At 38.5% G+C, this 22,229-nt stretch overlaps 1 protein-coding gene across 2 annotated transcripts in view; it reads left to right on the top strand.

The window, feature by feature from the left end:
- The first annotated feature begins 2,588 nt into the window (after positions 1 to 2,588).
- PTGS1 (prostaglandin-endoperoxide synthase 1) overlaps positions 2,589 to 22,229 on the top strand; it is a 45,453-nt gene continuing 25,812 nt past the window's right edge. Inside the window, exons 1-2 of one of the 2 annotated variants that reach the window (XM_031954249.1) lie at positions 2,589 to 2,693; positions 3,037 to 3,108. In XM_031954249.1, coding sequence (XP_031810109.1) covers positions 2,687 to 2,693; positions 3,037 to 3,108 — 79 coding nt within the window. In that variant the 5' untranslated portion in view covers positions 2,589 to 2,686. Of the gene's footprint in view, positions 2,694 to 3,036; positions 3,109 to 14,708; positions 14,880 to 22,229 lie in introns of those variants that run through there. The other variant, XM_031954250.1, reaches the window with a different exon arrangement.

The following is a 22,229-nucleotide window of genomic DNA, read 5'->3' on the forward strand; positions in this document are numbered from 1 at the left end:
CAGTGGCTAGAGCACCAACTCTGAAGTCAGGAGGACCTGGGTTCAAATTTGACTTCAGACACTTCACACTTCCTAGCTGTTTGACTCTGGGCAAGTCACTTAACCCCAATTGCCTCAGAAAAAAAAGATGTAAGTTGCCTTTATATAAACTAAAATTTCCATGTATTACTCCCCTCTTATTTCAGAAAACCATTCCATAATAGAAAGAATGTTTTAAAGGGGAAAAAAGGGGGGGGGGGAAGAAGAGCAAATATAATAGGCAAAATTGATCAATACATCAACAACATCTATTCATCCATCTGGACCTGATGAGGATCTCTCATCTCTGCAAAGGAGTTGGGACAAGTGTTTTCTCATTTCCCTTATTTGGAGCCATGCTATTCTTTGTAATTTGGTATTCACTTTTATTTATTGTCCTTTCCATTTCCATTATTGTAATCATTGTGAAAATTATTTTCTTAGCTCCGTTTATTTCACTCTGCATCAGTTCATGTAAAATTTTCCATGCTTCTATATGGTTATCTTATTCATCATTTCTAATAGCACATTATTATTCCATTATATTCATATACCACAATTTGTTTAGTCATTTCTCTGATGGACACATGCTTTGTTTCCAATTCTTTGCTATCACAAAAAGTTCTCTGAATATCTATAGGTGAAGCGTTTAAGTGCTTACTTTGCTGGGGATGCCAATGCAGACAAGAATCATTCGTTTTCTTGAAGAGCTTAAAATCTAAAGGGAGAGAGGGAATACAGAACGGCAGCACCAAGAGATTGATGAGCCAAGATGGAGTAAAAGCCTGCCTTTGAACAGGAGAAAGCCAGGGGACCTAGGGACAAAATCTGATTTGGTGAGTGGGGAGAAAGGAATATAAAAAGTGTGCTTGGAAATAGGTATAATATTCTATGTGAGAAGTAGAAAGTACCTCAGCAATCATCTGATCCAATTTCCTCACTTGTCTGAAGTCCATCCAGGGAATGGATTTAACCAACATGATACTAAGTAGCAAAGTCTGGACCAGAAGAATCCAGATCTCAAGATTTTTAATCCCGTTCTCTTTAAACTACATACACCATGTTATTTTTTGGGGAGGAGGAGTAGGGCTAAGATAACTGTTAAGGCTAAAGGTGTTTATTAAACATTTAGGCCCAGATGAGGCCAGGAAACACCAAGTTTATCCCTGTACCATTCTTTAAAGCTTCTGTGGTAGCACTTTTTCCTTATGAAAAGGAAGGAAAGGGAAGCATTCTATATAGGATGTTTTCCTAAGAGAACCTACTAAATCCCTCCACCAAAGCAATAAAGTGATTCATTTCCTGAAGTGACAGTCCCCTTACCTTTTCCTAAGGGAGAAACTTTATTCTGGGTTGAATGGGAGGGAAAACCTGTCACTCTTTTCTCCAGAAGGCAGGTCAGTGTCCTTTGGTCTCCCATTCCTCTTCCTTCTTCTCCTCTATCATTTCCCAAATCTGTGCCAGGTCCTCTTGTTAGTGCCTTTTAAGGGAGAAGCTTGGGAGTTGCCTGGGTGGGGACAGAAGACTAGGTGGATCATCCTTTTCTTGTGGCAGTGTTCCCCATTGGTTGGCTAGGATTGGAAGGACAAAAAGATCTTTAAGTATCCTAATTTTAAAGGAGTTCTAGAGAGACTCTGGAACTATGGTGCTTATTGTTCTTACACTTTTATTATCATATGTTTTGGAGTAGGAAGAGATCATGTGATGGAACCTACTCATTTTTCAAGATCATGAAATGGAGACCCCCAAATGGTGACTTCCTCAAGACCACAATGATAGTAAATTATAGAGCTGGGATTGAAATTTAAGGTTTCTTTTATTTAGTTCAATTTCTGTGCCCTTTCACTATTCTTTGCCTTGGGAATGAGGAAACTGAGGCAGGAGAATGGGTCAAGGAGAGAAATGAGAAGTAGGCAAACCATTTTGTCAGGTTAGAGTCAGAGGACCTGTGTTTGCACCCCAACTTTGCTACTTAGTAGTTGCTAGACATCGCGCAAGTCATTTCCCTTCTTAGATCTTAGCTTCCTTCTCTAGAAAGTGGATCAAGGTGGATTAGATAGTCTCTAAGGTCCGTTCCAGTTCTAAATCTTATAATTCCACCATCCTGTTTGAGGAATAATAGTTTATGTAATGTTGGCAATGGAAAAGTTCCAGAACCACACCACTTGGGTGTGGAATGGGAGATAGTGAGGTGTGACAGATATAGGGAGGCAGAGTTCAGCTCAGCAGAAAGAATTTGGGAATAAATAATCAAAAATTAAATTTATCAGAAAGGAGCTTCTCGCTTTGCAGGTAGTGAAGGACCCGTTCCCAGAAGAATTCAAACAACCCCTAGTCAGGGATGCTATAGAGGGCTCTTGGCGGGAGTTTGCATTTGCTGGTCCCTTTCATTTTTTTGTGAGTCTATGAAAAGTTCAGGAAATCGCCGCCCAGACTCCCCGACAATTCCAGAGCCTCAGGGGCCCCAACTAACCTCCTCCTGCTTGTCTGAGGGGGCAGGGCTGGCTGGAGATTTGGCGAATGCCAGAGAGAGGAGAGATGACTGGGAGGAGCCAAGGCGGGCAGTCCAGGGAGACAGGGGGTGGAGCCCGCATTGGTCAGGTTTCTTGGTACCGAGCGGACGAAGGCAGGCTGCCCGCCGACTTCTAGACTCAAACTCCTGCCCATAATGAGCTGTGAGTTCGGTCAGGGCAGCCTATTGGTCCCAGCCGGGGCTTCTCTGTGTTCCCACTTGTCTTCCCCGCTCTCCCCTTTCCCTTACTTTTTTCTGTCTCTCCTCTCCCTCTTTTCTCCTATTTCTCTTTCCCTTTCTTTTTATTATTGCCCTCGCCCCCCCCTTCCCTCTCTCCTCCCCTCATTCCTTCCCATTGTCTTCTTTCCCTTTCCCTTTTTTCTTTCCCTCCAATCTTTTGTACTCTTTTGCTCTTTCATCTCCTTTCCCTCTTCTTTTTTTCATCTCCATTTACCACTCTCTCCTCTTCTCTCCATCTTGACATTTCTCACCTCTTTCCTCTCCAGGGCTACATCTCTCCTTCAGTCTGTTGTTATTGCTGCAAAGTGTGTCTCCTGCTCCAGGGACCCCTGCTACAGGTAGGGCTCCTTTTGGGGAACCTGGAGGTGGGGAAGTCTGTTCCTTGGATGCAGATGGTTAGTTGGGAAAGAGGCAAGAGGATGTCCATTTAGGGCTTTGAAAATTCTGAGGGTCAGGAGAAAAGATGCATTCTAGTGATCAGTTCTGGGGTCAGGGAGAGGAAGTCTGCTATGGATTCGTCCTATTGATACCAGTTTATGCCCATTCCCAGCTTCCCACCTTTCTCCATTCCTTGGAGAGTTGGAAAGTCACTTCTCTCTAGAGCTCAGTTTCCTTAAGGAAATGAGACTAGAAAGTCTTTAGAGTTTAGCTTTAATATTCTGTTCTTTGTTTTCACCTTCTATATTCTAAGGAATTTTCTAGCCCTAACATTCTATTTTCTAATTAAGGCTCTTCCAGATTCAGTGTTCTATATTCTTTTTTTTTCTTTTTTTTAATTTAATAGCCTTTTATTTACAGGTTATATGCATGGGTAACTTCAGTGTTCTATATTCTAAGGTCTCTTTCAGGTTTAACATTCTATATCTTCAGGTCTAGGGGAGAAAATAAGGTCTCCTGGGTTTGAGGGAGACAGTGCCTAAGGATGATGGGATATGTTTGAGTTGGGCAAATTCACTCTGTTCTCCAAGGAGGGTGGTTTGAGGGGCAGTGGCTCAGTTAGAAGAAACTTCCCTTCACTTCATTTCCCTCGTCTTTCTCTTCCTCTCTTCCCTATTCTCCTCTTCTTTTTCCCCACCATCCCACCAAGGAGCTGCCTCTGACCTTTCCATTTACAGGCACTGTCCACTGATGGGGCCGTTTCCTGCTACAAAAGAACAGGTAGGCTCAAGAATGATGGGATGAGGAAAGGAGAAAGAACAGAGAAGGAGGAAGAGAATGGTGTTATTTTAGTCTCCTCTGAGGATCCCTTCCTCCTCTGCCCTCATGGAATGAAGGGAAGGATCTAGGCTCTGAATCCCTGTCTCCATGAGGGAGACTACTGACCTCTTAGCCTCTGTCTAGCTATTCTACCTTCTCTTTGTTCTTACTGATTACCCTCTCTCCTCTCTTCCCCACCCAAAATGATTAAGTGAATTGATTACTTTCCTGGTGTGTTACTGGTACCTGCTTACATTTGAGTTAGACTTAATTTTCTTCTCTGTGAAATCAAGTAAACGCCAGTGGAGTTTTCCAGATACTTGTATATACATCTCTGGCATTCCTACTCATATGGGAGGGTCTATAAAATATTTTTCTTGCTCTCATGATATGATATTTGTATAGTATTTTAAGTTTGTAAAGACCTTTACGGCTTTTTCCATGCCTGAGGCAATTGGAGTTAAGTGACTTGCCCAGGGTCACACAGATAGAAAAGTGTCTAAGGTCAGATTTGAACTGGGGTCCTCCTGATTTCAGAGCTGCAGCTCTAACCACTGCACTAACTAGCTACCCCTTTCATCTTAACAGCCCTGTAAGTTAAGTACTATTTTCATTTCTCTTTTACAGATAAGGAAATGGAGGCAAATAGTGGTTAAGTGACTTACTCAGGATCACAAAGCTAGGGAGTATCTGAGATGGGATTTGAACTTGTATTTCCTTGCTTCAGGTCTAGCCTTCAATCCATTTCAACTACCTGAGCATTCCTGGTTCATACCCAGAAATCCTTTTGAATTTGAAAAGGTAGTATATGGTATTTTCTGAAAAGAGCACTGTAAGGATAGGATAATCTGGGTTTCAATCCCAGCTCTGCCACTTATTGACTCTATCATTTCATCTTTCTGGGCCTCATTTTCTCCCATTGTAAAGGGATTGGTTTAGACTAGATGATCTGTAAGCTCTAATATTTTGTGTTCATGAGATCATCAAAGCAAATGTTAAAATTGGGAGAAATTTTACAGACCACATAGAGATTATCTAGTCTTACTTACTTCCTTATTTTACAGATGAGGAAAGTGAGACCTGAATAAATTAGGTGTAGCATGTGAATTGAAGTTAAATTCAGAATGGGAAGATAAGAATTTTTCAATTAAAAGGAAGGGAGCCCTTTGCAACAATTCTGTGAGGTTGTTAATATAAGTATTATTGTCTCTATCGTATAATTGAGAAAATTGAGTCTCAGAGACTTTGTGATTTACCAATGATTCTACAAAGACCAAAGTTCTAAGCCCCCTTTCAAGATTTAAAATACTATGAGACTTTCAATTGACTCTGTCAAAAGCACTGGACCAGAAAATCTACCCTTTTCATCCCAGCTCACTTCCTGATGCTTTCTTGACCTTAAAGGAAGCCCTGAGCTGGGATTTCATCACCATGAGGATGATGGGGAAGGAGAGAGGCTTATAATCTTTTTTCCTCCAGTATTAGGTTGAAGTAGCTTTGGGCCTGGGGATCTGGACAAAGTTTCTCCAAATAGGATGCTAGGAAATCACAGGATCAGAGACCTTAGAGTTAGAAGGAATTTTAGACATCAGAGAGCAAGTGTTTTTAATTCTCATTTTATACCTATATGAACAATATGGGGAATTTTATACATGTAAGGGGAAATTAGGGCTAGTATTTTGGTCTCTGCTCTAAGGTCCTTACGGCTCTAACATTCCACGTTCAGTGTTCTAACTCTACAATTTCAAATTATTTTGACGTAGAGGGATGTTGGGCATCCTTGCAGGATGTAGAGGCCTTTCACTCCACGCCTTCCATTTCCTAGGTTTTGGAGGTAATCCAGAGGGTGTAGATGACACGCTCAGGGTTGCACAATGAGTTAAGAATTAGAATCCAGATTTCCTCACTTCTGTGCTCTCATGCAACATATTTTTATTCAGGCTTCAACTTTCAAGATTCTATACTAGGCAATGAGTCATATTTAACTCTAGTCTCTCCCCAAATCCTATGAATAGTCAAGTTTTGATCAGTTTTGCCTTAAAAAAAAATCCCAACCCCCCCCCCACCAAAGCTTAAACTCTCTCCTATCTCTTTTCCTTATCACCCATACCATATCTGTCTTAATTCAGGGCCTATCCACTTCTTCTTCTTCTTCTTTTTTTTTTTTTTTTCCTGTGAGGCAATTGGGGGTTAGTGACTTGTCTGGGGTCACACAACTAGGAAAAGTTAAGTGTCTGAGTTTGGATTTGAATTCAGGTCCTTCTGACTCCAGGGCCAGTACTCTATCTACTGTATCATCTTAGCTGCCCCTAAGTTATTATTATTGTTATTATGTTTTTTTTTTTTGGCAAAATAATTGGGGTCAAGTGACTTGCCCAAGGTCACACAGCTAATAAATATTGTGTCTGAGATAAAATTTGAACTCAGTCCTCCTGATTCCAGTGCCAATGCTGTATCCACTGAGGCACCTAGTAGCCCTGCCTTATTAACTTCTTAGCCAGACTATTAATTATTCTCCTTGCTGTTAATCTCTCCCCTTGATAATTCATCCACTATGTTTTCTGACTCAAAAAGCTCTGGTAGCTCTCTGTTGTCCTGAGAATAAAATATGAACTCTTCTGCTTAATCTCCAGAGCCCTTCATAGTCTGGTTACAACTGATCTTTCCATGGTTATTATACATTAATCTCCATCACGCACTCTATATTCCAGCCAAACTGGCCCATTTGTTGTTCATCGGTTATAACATTGCCATTTCCCACTTCTGTGCCTTTGTATAGGCTAATCCTCTGTGCTTGGACTATACACCCCCTGTTTTTTTCCTCCATATATTGGATCCCTGCTTCCCTTTGTAGCTCAACTCAAATATCAATTTCATGTTTCCCTAGTCCCTGTCCCCAGATGCTAATTTTCCTGTCTTCCATGATTTTGTATTTATTTAGGTAAATGCATATTGTTTCCCTCCTTAGAATGTAAGCTCTCTGAGGGCAGCGGCTGTTATCTTTTTATCTATAATACTTTGCAAACGCCTGGCATATACTTATTGATTGATTGACAGGTAGGGTCTGATAGTATATCTTTCTACTGAAAGTTTCAATTTGGAGAGTGACTCTATGACCTACAGCCCCTCCCTAGATCTTGATTTCTTTCTTCATTGTGAAAATGAGGGACCAATGTTCTAGGCAACATTTTTTTTTAATGTAACAGAATAATGTTTGTTATCATATTGCTTCTAGCCCTAGTATTCAATGTTCTATGAATTGATGGATGAATTTGCTTATACATAGGGAAGGAAGAGAACATTCTGGTCAGGGGGAACAGTGTGAACCATAGCATGGTTGCAGAGAAACAAATGGTGTGTTTGTGGAGCTGCTTAACTCAGCTTGGCTAGAACATGGAGTATATGGAAGGGAGAGGATGAGAAGTAAAGATGGAAGGAGAAGTAGGAGCCAGTTTAGGGAAGGGCTTGAAGGCCACACTAAGGAGCTGGGAGGAGGGAAGACAAATACTATTGTATCAGGTGATGAGGACTTCTTCTCTGTGTGGAGGCATTTTAGTTGAAGAGGAGACAGTTCATTTTTCATGTATGAGAGAATTATTTTCTCAAAGAGAATGAAATTAATTTGAGGGACTAGGAGCCTGAATGCCTCTGCTCAGTGTGTCTAGCAAAAAACCGAATCCCTTGAAGGCCTTAGTCTGTACTGGACCCCTTCTCTCATTGTACTGAGGTAGAATGCTTTTCTTCTGCCTTTCATTGTACCCCCCAGCATTTATTTATTTAACACCATTCCTGGCACATAAGTGTTTATTGACTCAGCTCCCCTAGTCCAGCTCCTTCACTTTAGAGAGCAGGAAACTGAATCCCAAAGAGGAAATGTCTCAAGTTAGTCAGCATAGAATTGGGATCCAAATGCAGCTCCTTCTTACTCTAAGACAGCACTGCACCATGACTCCTGGGCCAACATGGCCCAAACCTCTCTTTGTGAAGATTAGATACTGTGACAGGTTGCAAACCCTTAGGACAGGGAGATGATATTGCATGGGCTCATTTTAAGTGAGGTATGTAGTACTTAGAATTTCCATATCAGCCCATAAAAGAGGTACTAAAATCATGGTACAGGATTCTCTTTCTTGGAAAAACTTCTGCTCATTGGGGGATGCTGTAGAGGAGAAAAGAAGTACCCAGAACATTGGCTTGGTATCCCTGAATTTAGGAGACTCCCTGAGTTATGAACCTTTCTGCTCTCACATCAGTGGAGCCAGGAATTGGGGAACGTGCTCATGTGTGGAAAGATGGAATGGGGTTAAGAAACCCCCTAATCCTGTTAGTATTTTGAGATCCCATGGACACAATCTATCAGGGTATGGAAAGACCCAGGCAAAGTCCAAGTGTTTTTTGGGCTGGTGTCTGTGGGAAGGAATGTGGGATGATTGCCAGCCTTGCCTATCCCAAGGCCCCCCACTTACAGACCCATTTACTTACAGAATGCAGGCTGTGATTACATTTTATCCAGCTTCCAGGGACCCCCCCAGCCTTTTCTCATTCCAGTTCCCACATAGAGGAGAGGGGAGAAGGAGGCAAGACTAGGGTTCCTTTTAGGCTTCCTTCCCCCCCCCCCCACTCTTCTCCAACTGGTGTTCCACTTATTAGACAGGATATAATGAACAGCTGTAAGTTGCTGGCTGATGATTTCAGGCCTTGTCTGAATAGCCTGGCCATTGGAGGGATTAGGTAAATTAGACAAAACCGTCTCCCTCCTTCCCCCCAAAGAATCTAGCATCTTTTGTTTATGCTATTTTAGTATCTTTGGGACTGGGCTTCTGCAAACTACTCTAAATATTATTCTTAGCAGACTATGGAAAAGTTAATCCAAGCCTCTCTCCACCTTACCAAGACTGAGTGATACTCCCTTTTTACTTTCCACAGAGGTCTCCTCTCCTCACCCCAAGTTCCACGCATTTAACTTGAGGAGACTCAAATCCCACCATGTCCATGTTCTGCTCTGTAGTTTGGGCTGAGATCCCGAGGTATGGGGAGGGGAAGTCAGAGAGGAAAGCTTGAAGGCACAATGATAGGTGAGCTGAAAACAGAGACGACTACAGGCATTTTTCCCCAGAATGATATTTGTTAGAGCAAGATGGGACCTTAGTCCAAAGGTCAGCAGAGTTGGAAGTGGAATTCGAATGTTAGAAATTGAGAATAACCTTAGAACATAGAATGCCAGAGATTTCGGAAACCTTGGAACATAGACTGTTAATGTTGGAATGGAATCTAGAGGTCATTGAGTCCAATTCCTAAATTTAATAGAGGATTAGAGTGGGCCCTAGGAAGTGGCTTAACCAGACAGTCAGACATTGAATAAGTGATTTTTGAGACCCTGGTCTGGGCTCTTACTCCTACAGGTGTTGTCAAATCCAAATGAAGAAAGAAATCAGCTCTGGTGATGATATGAGGGGTTTAGGTTAGATAGAAGGAAGTCTTTCCTAAGTGGGGATCATATGTAGGAGAGGTCTGGGCTGATACTTCCCTTCCCAATTTTTTTTTTCTAAAAGCTATTAACTCTGAGACTTTCAGGCTGGTGGTGAAGGATGGTCCTTGCTCAATCCCTCCCCCATTCCAAAAAGAAATCCAGAATGAAAACTTAGGAAAAACTCTGCTAGAGTTGAGTTCCAGGCTTGAGGCCATGGAACCAATTTGGGGGTCTTCTGTATTTATTTATTCAGTATAACGAGGATGTGTGGGTTCTTTCTGAAGATCAGGAAATGGACAATGTGACTTTCTAAGGTCATTTAAAGTAGTCAGGGTTTGCAGGGATCCTGGAAATCCCCTTCCTCTAAGCTTGGTCCTCTAGGAAAAAGTGACCAGAGCAAGGGAAAGTCAAAACCAAGCCATGTAGGATAAGCTAGGTCTCAAGGGGGCCTCTTACAGCTATTCTGGCTTCATCTTCATGTTACTATCTGGACTACCTTACCCTAGGCACAGATCACTGCAGCCTTGTAGACAGTTTTTAGAGAGAATAGGAGGTGTGTGTGTGTGTGTGTGTGTGTGTGTGTGTATGGAAAATGAGACCTTAGAGCCCTTCTACTGGGGTGGATTCCTCAGCTGTGTACGTTGTAACTAAGAGACCTTTAAATGTCCTGAAGCTACTGATACTTGTTGCAAAAAAATGAAAAAAAAAAAAAAAGGAAGAGGATGAGAAGGAGAATAAGGGAGAGGAGAAGAGGGAGTGGGTAAAAAAAGGAGGAAGGGACAACAACAAAGAGAAAAAATGAAGAGGAGATGGGGACTAAGACTAATAGGAGAAAAGGAGAGAAGGGAGACTAAGGTTGGGGTAGGGAAGAAGCTTATCTATTCTCCCACAGTCTGGTTGTTTCAGTCTTTGACTTTTGGGGGACACTGGGAAACTGGAGCAGTGTGGCTGAGTATCAGGGTCCTGAGTTCTCTGATAACTCAGTTACTGGATTTCATGGAGCAGAGATCAAGGCTGGTAATAGAAGACACTTAGACTAGAACAGGATTTGGTCCTCCAAGGCCTGCTGTCCTGGAAACCTGGAATGTTACAACTGAGACAAGTTTCTAGAGACTGTCGAGTGTAATACCCTAATTTTACAGATGGAAAAACTGAGGTGATTTGCCCAAGGTTACTTATCTAATTACTGACCACGAGTAGAAATCCAGTCTCCTGGTAGTCCTTCCAGATTTGATCAATTCATGGGGTTTCTATGGTAAAGGAAAGTACCCTAACTCAGGATCCAAGATCTGGGTTTCTGTCCCTCCTCCGCCACCCACTGTCTGGATCACTAGCCCCTTCATCTCTTAGAACTTTGATCTTCTCTATAAAATGGAAATAATGATTGCAAGGAGTAAATTGTAGAAAACATCACATAATGTTACTGAATTTCATTCTCCTCATAAAATGGGGATCAATAATGCTTGTTCTGCCTACTTTACAGGTGATAAGGAATATGCATGAGAAATGGGAGTTATTATGATTTTTGTTCTTTGACGTTAGCTCTCTAGGTGTGGGAAAAGGAGGCTTTCAAGAGGGCAGTTGCTGGAAGCTAGCAAATTCTTAAGCAGTCCGTTTTGGGTAAAGTGTAGCAGTACTGACAAGAGTCTTTTTCCTGGGGAGAGAGAAAAGAGGCTGACATTCAGCAAGATCCCTACTATATTCTGGATTCCAGCTCTGATCTGCTCATGTATGAGTCTGATTGATAAAAAGTGAAGCCCCCTGGAACTTCTCCTGAGTCCTACTTTTCTCCTTTGCCCTGAGTCTTCCTTTCTTTAATATTTTTCTATGCTCTCAGTCGCCTACCTTACACTAAATAGTGCCCATTGTGCACTGAAGGATTAAGCAAAATAATTTGCATTATTTTCTCATGCTTTCTCATGTTGGACTGGGAGTGGGAAAGGACTTAGACCATTGACATTTCTGTTTACTCACTTTCCTCAAACTGTAGATCAGGAGAGCTGGAAAGGACCTTATTTACTGGAGGAGAAAATTGAGGCCTAGGAAATTAGGTAATTTTATCAAAGTCTTATAGCTAATAATTATCAGAAGTATACTTTTATCCCAAATCCTCTGACTCTAAAACCAGAGTTCTTCCCATTATACAAGTTTGTCTTGCCTTGAATGGAAGGCCTATCTAAGGATGGGAATGGCTGTGGTATCTGCCCCTTTTTCCTCTTAATTTTGTTTACACACTATACTTCTCTTCCTTTCCTCCTGTTCTCATAATAGATTTATAGGTTATTATAGCTAAAAGAGATCTTACAATATCAGAGCTGGAAAAGACCTCAGGATTTGGAATATTACTGAGATGTTAGAACAAAAATGTCAGAACATAGAGAATAAATTTAAAAGCTGGAAGAAACTTTAGAATGTAGAGCTGGAAGATTTTAGAGGTAGAAGAACCCTTAGAAATCACATATACCCTATGTCCTATTTTATAGATAATGAAGCAGGCTTAGAGAAGGAAGTTATTAATATTTAAAGTTTCTAGGTGACCGACTCACTATTTTTTTAAAACTATTTTTCTTTTATATTATTCTTTTTTTGGGGGGGGAGGGGGGAGAGGCAAGGCATTTGGGATTAAATGACTTGCCCAGGGTCACACAGCTAGGTAGTATTAAGTGTTTCAGTTGGATCTGAACTCAGGACTTCCTGACTCCAGGGCTGCTGGTTTTTCCATTGCATCATCTAACTACCCCTCCTTTTTTTTTTTTTTTTTAATTATTATGAACTTGACATACACCAACAAACACGAACATTTCCATATGAATCTGAGATCTTATTACATACTACTATTTTTTGACGTATTACTTTTAAATTTTTTTTATTAAGGCTTTTTATTTTCAAAATATATACATAGATAATTTTCAACACTCACCCTTGCAAAACCTTGTGTTCCAAAATTTTTTTCCCTCCCTTCTCCCTATTTCTTCCCCTACATGGCAAGTAATGCAATATATATTAAATATTTTAAGTGAATTTTCATTTTTTAAGTGAATAAATAAAATATTTATTTCAAAGTTATTTTTCTTGTTTGCTTCTTTCTCTAAACTTCCTTCTGTTAACTACATTTAAAAAATGCTCACTGACAGTTTTGTTTCTTTCCTTTATTCTTGGCTTTATTTCTATTCTTCCTCCTCCCTGGTTCTCCTTCCAGAGCTCTTATTCCTTTCCCAACAATAAAAAAACAAACTCTTCTGTGTAACAAAGAAGTGTAGTCAAGTAAAACAACTACTATTCACAATGAGCAAAAATGTATCACCTGGAGCAGTTAGGTGGTGCAGTGGATAGAGCACCAGCCCTGAAATCAAGAGGACCTAAATTCAAATCTTATCTCAGACACTCAACACTTCCTAGCTGTGTCCTATCTCTGGCCAACTCACTTGACCCCAATTGCCTCAGCCAAAAAAAAAAAAAGTATGACCTGTTCAATATCTTGAGTTGATTACCTCTTTGATTACCTCTTTGTTAGGAAGTAGGCAGCATAATTTATCAATGGTCTTGTAACGAAGTGTTACTCATTGCATCGATCAGTTCTTTTCTAGTTGTTTTTCTTGTTTTGGGTCTGCTCTTTTTGCTCAGCATCAGTTCATATAAGTCTTCCAATTTTCTCTGAATTCATTCTTTTTGTTATTTTTATGAGTAATATTATTCCATTATATTCACATGCCATAATTTGTTCATTGTTGTTTGATGCTTTTCAGTTTTGTTCAACTCTTTATGACCCCATTTGGCATTTTCTTGGCAAAAATATTGGAGTGATTTGCCATTTTCTTCTCCAACTCATTTTACAGATGAGGAAAATGAGGCAGACAAGGTAAATCACTTGTTCAGAGTCACAGAGAAGGAAATGTCTGAGACCAGATTTGAACTCAGGAAAATGAATCTTCCTGACACCTGGATCCATGCTATATTTATTGTACCATTTATAATTTATTCAATCATTTCCAGTTGATGAACAGTAACTCCTTTTCTAGTTCTTTTCTATAATAAGAAGTGCTGCTATAAATGTTATGTACATATCTTTTCCTACTTTTTCTCTTTTTGCTGATTATGCTTAATATTGGTAGGTTAATAAAGGGTCTGCATACTTCAGTGATATTTAGTTTCAAATTGTTTTCCAGAATGGCTGGATCAGTTAAATTCATAGCTTCACCAATGGTACATTAGTGTATCTAGACTTCTTCATCTCCAACAATTATTACTTTCCTTTTTTATGTTAACTTTGCTCATCATTGTGAGGTAGAATCTCAGAGTTGTTTTAATTTGAATTTTTCTTATTTGTGATTTGAAGTATTTTTTCATATGGTTGTTGATAGAATGGATTTCTTCCCTTGACAGCTGCCTGTTTCTATCCTTCGACCATTTAATGTCTATTGGAGAATTGCTCTTGTTCTTATATATTTTAATCAATTTCTTATGTATCTTGGATGTCAGAGAAATTTTTTGCAAAGATTTTTCCTTTGTTAAATTTTTTTTGCATCTATTTATGTAATGATATGTTTTTTTATTGTTTTTATTCTTAAAATGATCTATTTTGTAATTTTCCTAATATTGAACTAAGCCTTTATTCCTAGTATAAATCCAACTTGGTAATGGTGTATTTATCTTCTGAGAATGTTGATGTAGTTTTCTTCAAGCTTTTTTCAATTTTGTTCAATATTTTTGCATCTATATTGATTAGGATTAATGATCTATAGTTTTCATTTTTTGTTTTGTCTCTCCCAAGTATAGTTATCAAGATCATAGTTGTATAATAGAAGAAATTTGGTAGGATCTTTCCTTTTCCTAATTTTTCAAATAATTTATATGACATTAGAATTCATAGTTCTTTGTTAGACTCCACTTGTAAATGCATTTGGTCCTGGGTTTTTTCCTTTAGGATTTCATTTATGTCTTATTCAGTTTCATTTTCTGCAATTAGGATATTTAATCTCTCCATTTCTTGTCTATTGATTGTGTCTGTGGATAACACTGACATTTCTACTAGGCTACCTCTAAAGATATAAAAGAGAAAGGAGAACAGACTCATGTGCAAAAATATTTAGGATGAATTTTTTTATTATGGCAAAGAACTGTAAACAATTGTGAAATGGCTGAACAAATTATAATATGTGAATGTAACAGTACACAAAGGTTATCTATTGTTCCACAAAACATGAATGGAATCATCTCAGAGAAATCTGGCAAGTCTTGTATGAACTGATGCAGAAATGAATGGAACCAAGAAAATAGTTTATAGAACAACAACATTGTTAAGTCACACAATTTTAAAAGATTTAAGAACTCTGATCAGTACTGTGACCATCCATATTCCAGAGTACTGAAAATGAACTAGGCTACCTCTCCTAACAGAGGTGATTGATTCAGAATGGAGAATGCAGTATGGATATGGACAATGTGAGAATTTGTTTTGCTTGACTATACACATTTATTATAAGAGTTTTCTTTTTCTTTTTTCTTTTAAATTAAAATTTTTTCTTTTAAGCAGGTAGACAGGAGAGAAAATAAATGTCTCTTAATTGAAAGATAAAATGAAAAAAAGTCAGAAGTTTTATGCTTGTATACATGTTTGTTTTGTTTTGTTGGTATATATGGCAAACAGTTCTTTTCCTTTTCATTTTAAGTTTAGTTTCTTTGTTTTAAAAAATTGGCTAATAGTTAATCCATTTTTATTATTTTTAATAGCTCTTTGTTTTACCTACCAAGTCTATGTCTCTTTTGACTTCAATTTTATTAATCTCTTTTTTGCTTTTCAGAATTTTTATTTTGATGTTTAGCTTTTTTAATTATTCCTTTTCTATTTTTGTTGTTGTTGTTTAGTAACATGCCTAATTCATTGATCTGTTCTTGCTCTTTCATTAATGAAGATTTTTAGATATATTAAATTTCCCCTAAGGACTATCATAGATGTGTCCCCAAAATTGTGATATGTAGCTTCATTTGTGTAATGCAATTTGAAAAAAATTCTCAATGTTTTGCATGATTTACCTTTGATCCACCATTTCTTTGTCATTAAATTATTCTCCATTTTAGTTCAAATTCTTTCTTCAGAGGTCCTTTATTGATTATGCTTATGTGTGTGTTTTTGTGTGTATTGTGATCAGTAAAGGATATGTTTAGTATTTTTCTGCATTTGTTTGTGAAGATTTTATGCCCAAGAATGTGGTCAATATTTATAAAGGTATCATGTACATCTGAGAAATACATATGTTACTTTACAACTGCTTTAAAGTACTTTTTGGTCTTTATCTTTTTATTTTTAAAAATTTTAAGTGCCTAGACCTGAAAAAATAAGATTAAGATCTCCAGCTATTATGATTTTATTATTTCTTCCTATAATTGGATTCATTTCCTCCTTAATATACAGATTTAGGAGCATTTCAGGTATATATCTATACATGTGTTAAGTTCTTATATGCTTTTATTATTTATGATTTTTTAAAACATGATATAGTTTCTCTGTTTATCTCTTGCCTATTTTTATAGTTCCCTTGTCTGAGATTATGAATGCTCCTCCTGATTTTTTTGAAATCATTTGAAGCATGATAAATTCAGCCCCTCATTTTATAATCTATGTGAATCTTCATGTTTCAAATGTGTTTCTTCTAAACAATACACTGTTGAATTCTGCTTTATAATTTATTCTGCTTACTTCTTTTATGTGGGTGAGTTCATACCATTCACATTCCCAGTTGTGACTGCTAATTATGTATTACCATGCATCATCTACTCTTTTAATCTCTCTCCTTTTTTTCTCCTTATAATCTTTATAAAGAAGGTGATGAAAAAGGGCTCTGAGCAACAGTAATGACCTACAATTGAAATGATTTTCTTCAGCTCCCCTGACCCTCTTCTCTTTCCTTTAAACAGACTAATTCTTACTCTTAATTTTTTTCATTTTAATTCTCCCTTAAAGATCCATACTTTGGAGTTGAAATTTGTTTTGTTGGTGACTATTCTTTCTTCAATATAACTTTCCTTTAAAAATTTCTTTTCCTTCCTTGTCCCTACCTGTCTCCTTGTTGAGTTTAATGTATTGTTTTCTACTAAACACTGTGTGTGTTCAGCTTTCCTGTGTACAGTTCAGATAAGAATGCTGTTCATGTGAAGTTTCCTCCCCATCTCCTTTTCCATCTTTTTGTATTTTTCTTCTCAAGCACTTTGATAATGAAAAATATCAGGTTCTAGTCCCTCATTCCACTTATCCAAATGTATTCCTTTCACTTGCCCTTTCTTCTCCTAAGATAATCAAAACAACCAAATCACCTTTAGGCCTTTGTTTAATTCCCTTTTTTAACCTTAGAGACATCAGGGTTCCAAAATGACAATTTTTTTTTCTCTTCCTATGCTCAAATACTTTTACTTTTCAAAATGTCTCCTGACTTATTTGCATTTCAAAGTTTCTGCTTACATCTGGTCTTTTCCTCTGGGATGAAATTGACCTGTTTTACCAAAAGTTTATTTTTTCCCTTTTAGGATTAGACTCTATATTTCAGGGTAAATTATTCTTGATTGTAAATGCCTATCATCTGCCTTCAGGGACAGTTAAAGATCTCTTCTTTACAGTAGTAGCTGTCATATATTATATGACCCTGGTTGTAGTTCCTTGGCACTTGAACAATTCTGTATAGCTTCCTTCAGTATTTTTAAATTTAACCTGGAAGCTCTCAATTTTGGCTATGTTATAGTCTTGAGCATTATCATTTTGAGATTTATTTCAAGAGATGTTCAGTAGATTCTTTCTATTTTTAGTTTGTACTCTCATTTTAATAGATATTATCAGTTTTCATCTGTTTTTTTTTTAAATCATGATCTGAAAAAAGTCAGAAGATTCTTCAGTCATCCTTCCATGAGTTGTTTACCAGATCTATTATTTTTGATAGTAAATTTTTTTTCACTTTTTAAAATAATATTTGGATTTTGTTTTCATACAAGACATCCCCAAAGTCTTAGTGAAATTTTAAGCTATAATGATGACAGCATCACAAATTAAGTTTCCATCATTCAAAACTGTTAGCTTAATATTATTAAAAATAACCTCCCCATGACCTGAGTGCAATTTTGTGCATTTAGAGCTATAAGATAGTCTTTTTTAAAATAATAGCTTTTTGTTTTTCAAAATATGTGCAAATATAATTTTTAACATTCACCCTTGCAAAACCTTGTGTTCTATATTTCCTTCCCTCCCTCTCTCTTCCCTCCCATAGAGAGCAAGTATTCAATATAGGTTAAATGTACAATTCTTCTAAACATATTTCCACATTTATCTTGCTGCACAAGAAAAAATGGATGAAAAAGGGAAAAAAATGAGAGGAAAAAACCAATCATGCAAACAACAACAACAACAAAAAGTGGAAATACTATATTGTGATTCACATTAATTCTCACAGTCTTCTCTCTGGATGCAGATGGGTTTCTCCATTGCAAGTCTATTGGAATTGGCCTGAATCACCTCATGTTGAAAAGAACCTAGTCTATCATAGTTGATCATCACATTATCTTGTTACTGTGTACGATGTTCTTCTGGTTCTGCTCATTCACTTAGTATCAGTTCATGTAAGTCTTTCCAAGCCTCTCTGAAATCATTCTGCTGATCATTTCTTATAGAACAATAATATTCCATTATATTCATATACCATAACTTATTCAGCCATTCCCCAACTGATGGACATCCATTATGAGATAATATTATGTTAAACTTTTAATAGCATAAAACTGCACTAACATTTTGGGATACCTTGTATTTCTTATTATTTCATAAAATAAGTTATTTCTGTCTGTTCTATTCTAATAATTAGAGACTTTCTTATATTGACAAGGTTTTCTATTTTCTCTTTCTTCTTTCCCCTAGGACTTTTATTTCATTTGTAATTTCATTTGTAATTTCATTTTCTCTCTTTCTTCACTTCTTCTAGGTATTATTTTTAGTCCTTGAGGCAAAGACATCTTCCCTACCTCAACCCTAGGCTTTGCTTATAGTTGTAGAAATACATGCTCCTTGTACTATAAACATACTCACATTTTAACTATCTCTAGATCCCTGCTATACCCCATAACATCCAATATCTTCTGTTTACTCATGTCCACAGCTTCACTTCCTACTTTGAGATAGTATCAAGTCCAGTCTTTGCTCCAACATGCACTATTGGAGTAGTGGAGTCCTGTGTCATCTTGACTTGATTTCCTAAGTATTTTAGAGCCCTGGCAGGTTTTGTGTAGGCCCCTGTACAGCAATTAATTTCAGCTCCCTGAGATCTGTAAGGCTCTTTGAAACATCTCCGATCACAGCATAGTGAGCTTCCATTATCCTTGCAGCGTCCAGGTCTGAGAGCTGTTCACTGTTAGGATGCTGAGGCTTCCTGCCACAATGAAGCTTCTGCATCTGAACACTGCAGTCTTTCTGTACAAAAGTATGGAGTGCTGCATGTTTCAGGTGCCCCTTGGAGAATCTTGAGTCTATACTGAAGGCTTATCTTTACTTTCATTGGCTTTTTTGAGGGGTCAGGACCTGTTTCTCAATGCCTGAGGGTTTCTTGATAGAGTAAAGCATTTGCTGTAGTTTCCTTTTTTTTTTTTTTTTTTTTTTTAGCTTTCTTGATTTTTTTTGATCTTATATTCTTTTTACATCTTTGCTGAAATATAGAAGTGAGAACTAGCTTCTCTGCTATCATTAACTCAAAGTCAGTAGATTCACACTTAATCTGCTGGTATTCCCTCCCCCAAACCACACTCCAGGCTATCTCCTCTATCCCTTTGTGTTAAATGTGATTATCTTAATGTAATATCTGCCTGACCCTGGCAAAATAGGAAGGAAGCCTGAGTCTGCTGATAATGGAAGGATCATTGAGTTGAAAGACTTAACTGCCATATCTGCTACTAAATTGCTTTATGATTTTGGACTAAACATTTCATGGTTCTTTGGATCTCATTTCCCTTAAATGTAAAATGAGGCAATTGGATGAAATATCTAATAAGGTTCTTTCCAGTACTAGAGCAGTGATCTATGATTTTAGGCAAATGTGATCTGATCCCCCAATTTTTACAGATGAATAAGCGGAGGCAGAGGTGGAGTATTTGTTCAGGATCACAGTTTTAAGTGATGGGACCAAGTAGGCTTCTAACCCAGCTTCTTTGACTACAAAGGGAGTGAATTTACTACTGCCTCACACAGGCATTTGTGTTGTTTGTCCCTGAGTGTTTCCAGGCTCTGTGAATGGCAACAAGGGGATAGTTAGAATGATTGTAAGTTCTTTCTTGCTCTGAGAGCCTGTAACTTACTTAGTACACACTTGAAAATTTCCAAGCATTTCTGTTCTGTTTTCTTGGCCTCTTTCTGCCCTCCCCTCCTGCACCTTCCTCCCTGACCCTCCCAACCCAGTGAGAATGTGGCGCCAGCCAGAACTGGGTGTGCCCAGCTAGGGCTTTAGGAGGGGGGGTTCAAAATAGCGTGACTTCCCAGAAACCAGAAGCCTGTCTTGTCTTCTCTTGCTTTCTCACTGTATTCTAGCCATATTACTGTTCCTTCTGTTTAGGGGTTGTTGGGGGGGGGCAGGAGGGGAAGGAGGAGGACTGTCATATTACCCCCCCCAACTTTAAATCCAGATGTGGCAAGCTTGGGTCACAGCTGGCAAGGGGGAAGGTCTGAGAGTGGGAAAGAAGGGAGGAAGCGTGGGAAGTTGGTGTTATTTTGAATGAAGTAACACTCATTTAGGAAAAGGGGTATGTGTGTGTGTGTGGGGGGGAACAGCCAGGTCTGTGACTAGAGGGAAAGAGAGATTAAGATAGAAACAGGAACAGAAGAGGAAGGACAATCTGACCTCTGAGTGGACAGAACACAGGTCTGCACATAACTCTTTTTCCTGAGACTTGGAGGAGTTGCAGTGGGAGGATAGGATAGTGTCAACAAAGGATGGTATAAATGGCAACTAGGTAATGCAAAGGAGAGAGGGCTGGATGGGTAGGCAGTGAGACCTGAGTTAAAAACCAGACTTAGATACTTATCACCTATGTGACCCTGGTCTAGTCACTTGATTTTTCTCAATCTAAATTTCCTCATCTGTAAGATGTGGATAATAATATCTTCTTTCCAAGATTGTTTTGTAAGGTCAAAATGACATATTGTTTGTAAGGCTCTATATAAATGACCTACTATATGCAGTGAGGTGATATAGTGGATAGGGAGCTGAGCCTGGTGTCAGGAAGACCTGAGAATGCATTCTCAGCCATTTACCCTCTGACTCAATTTCCTCAACTGTAAAGTAGGAATTATAATAACAAGCACCTATCTCCCAGAGTTGTAAAGATCAAATGAAATATTTGCAAAGTGCTTAGCATGGTGCCTAGCACATAGTAATCACTTAATGATTATTCTTCAATTCCTTTCCCAATATATAGGTTAGGAAACCCAGGGGATTTTCACTGATTCACATTTACTCTTAATTGAATTCTTTTTGGCTTTCAATTTCAGCATCTGTCAAATGGGATGATGATACCTTTATTTGTTTACTTTGCAGAGGTATTGTGAAGATCAGATAGATAATGGGTTTGAAATACTTTGAAAAATCTATCTTAGAAAATGAAAGTTATAGAATATGAGAGTCATAAAGGATCTATAGAGTATCAGACCGAAAGACTTGAGAAACCACCTACTTTAGAGCTCTCATTTTATAGATGAAGAAACCGAGATTCTGAGAAATAGTTATTTCCAACATTATTCAGTAAGTAGCAGCAGAGACAAGGCTAATTCAGGCCCTGGTTTAGGATTATTTCTGGGAATTCCAGGGCATCATAAAAACCAGGGTAGTGACAGAATAAATTAGGCATTGGCTTGGTAAACTCTTTAGCTGACTTGATTAGTTTCCTTTTTCCTGGGACACTAGATAGACAGCTTGAGCCGGAGAGATGGAGAAGGAGAGAAGGAGATGGCTTGAGGCAATTTCCCTTCCAAGCCCTCTCAGGCTCAGGCTGCTGCTTCTATTTTGTAGCTCTACCGCATATCTCTTCTCCATTGCTCCATCTCCCCAAATATTGTCCTCCTGCCAGTGGGCCTGAGTCTGACTCAGCAGGAAATGTTTATTCCCAAAAGCTACAGGGTAGTCTTTTATCAGTTGTTTCTTGGCCTTTGGTGTCATGAACCAGGCCTTGAGAGGCAGTGAAATAAGTAGCTTTCCTCAGGAGCCTGGGGTATGGCCTGAAGGATAGCTGCAGATGGAAGCCACAGTGAACCCTGCCATGGGTTCAGAGAATGGCTGAATTAGAAAGAAATCTCAAAGGCACTGTGATCAATCTGTCTCTGATGAATAATGCCCTCTTTGTGTCCCTAATAAATAATCACCAGCCCCATCCCCTCTTCTCTATCTATACCTGTGGGCACACTCCCCTTTACTGCCTTAATCTCTGGGAAGGGGGGGCTGAGGCGTGACTCACTTTCTACATGGTATAGCCTTTCTCCATCCCCCAAGTTTCCTTCCAAATGCAGCATGGCTAATGAGTAGATGAATCTGCATTTCTACTCTCACTGAACTAGGCTAGTCAATGCCTTTGTGGTTTGGATCTTCACTGACTTTGGGCAAATGTCTGTGTGGAATCTAGGAATTTTGGTGGTCCTTCTCCTGACTTATTTGAAGCTTACAACATCAACAATCATCACCTTTCCCCTAAAATAGGAAAGAGCAGACTCCAAAAAGTAAAGAACAGAGGCTATTATTCATGAACCTCTAGTCAGTCTTGGATGGGAAGTATCTGAGA

Source organism: Sarcophilus harrisii, chromosome 2 (assembly GCF_902635505.1).
Source record: "Sarcophilus harrisii chromosome 2, mSarHar1.11, whole genome shotgun sequence".
NCBI classification, from domain to species: Eukaryota; Metazoa; Chordata; class Mammalia; order Dasyuromorphia; family Dasyuridae; genus Sarcophilus; species Sarcophilus harrisii.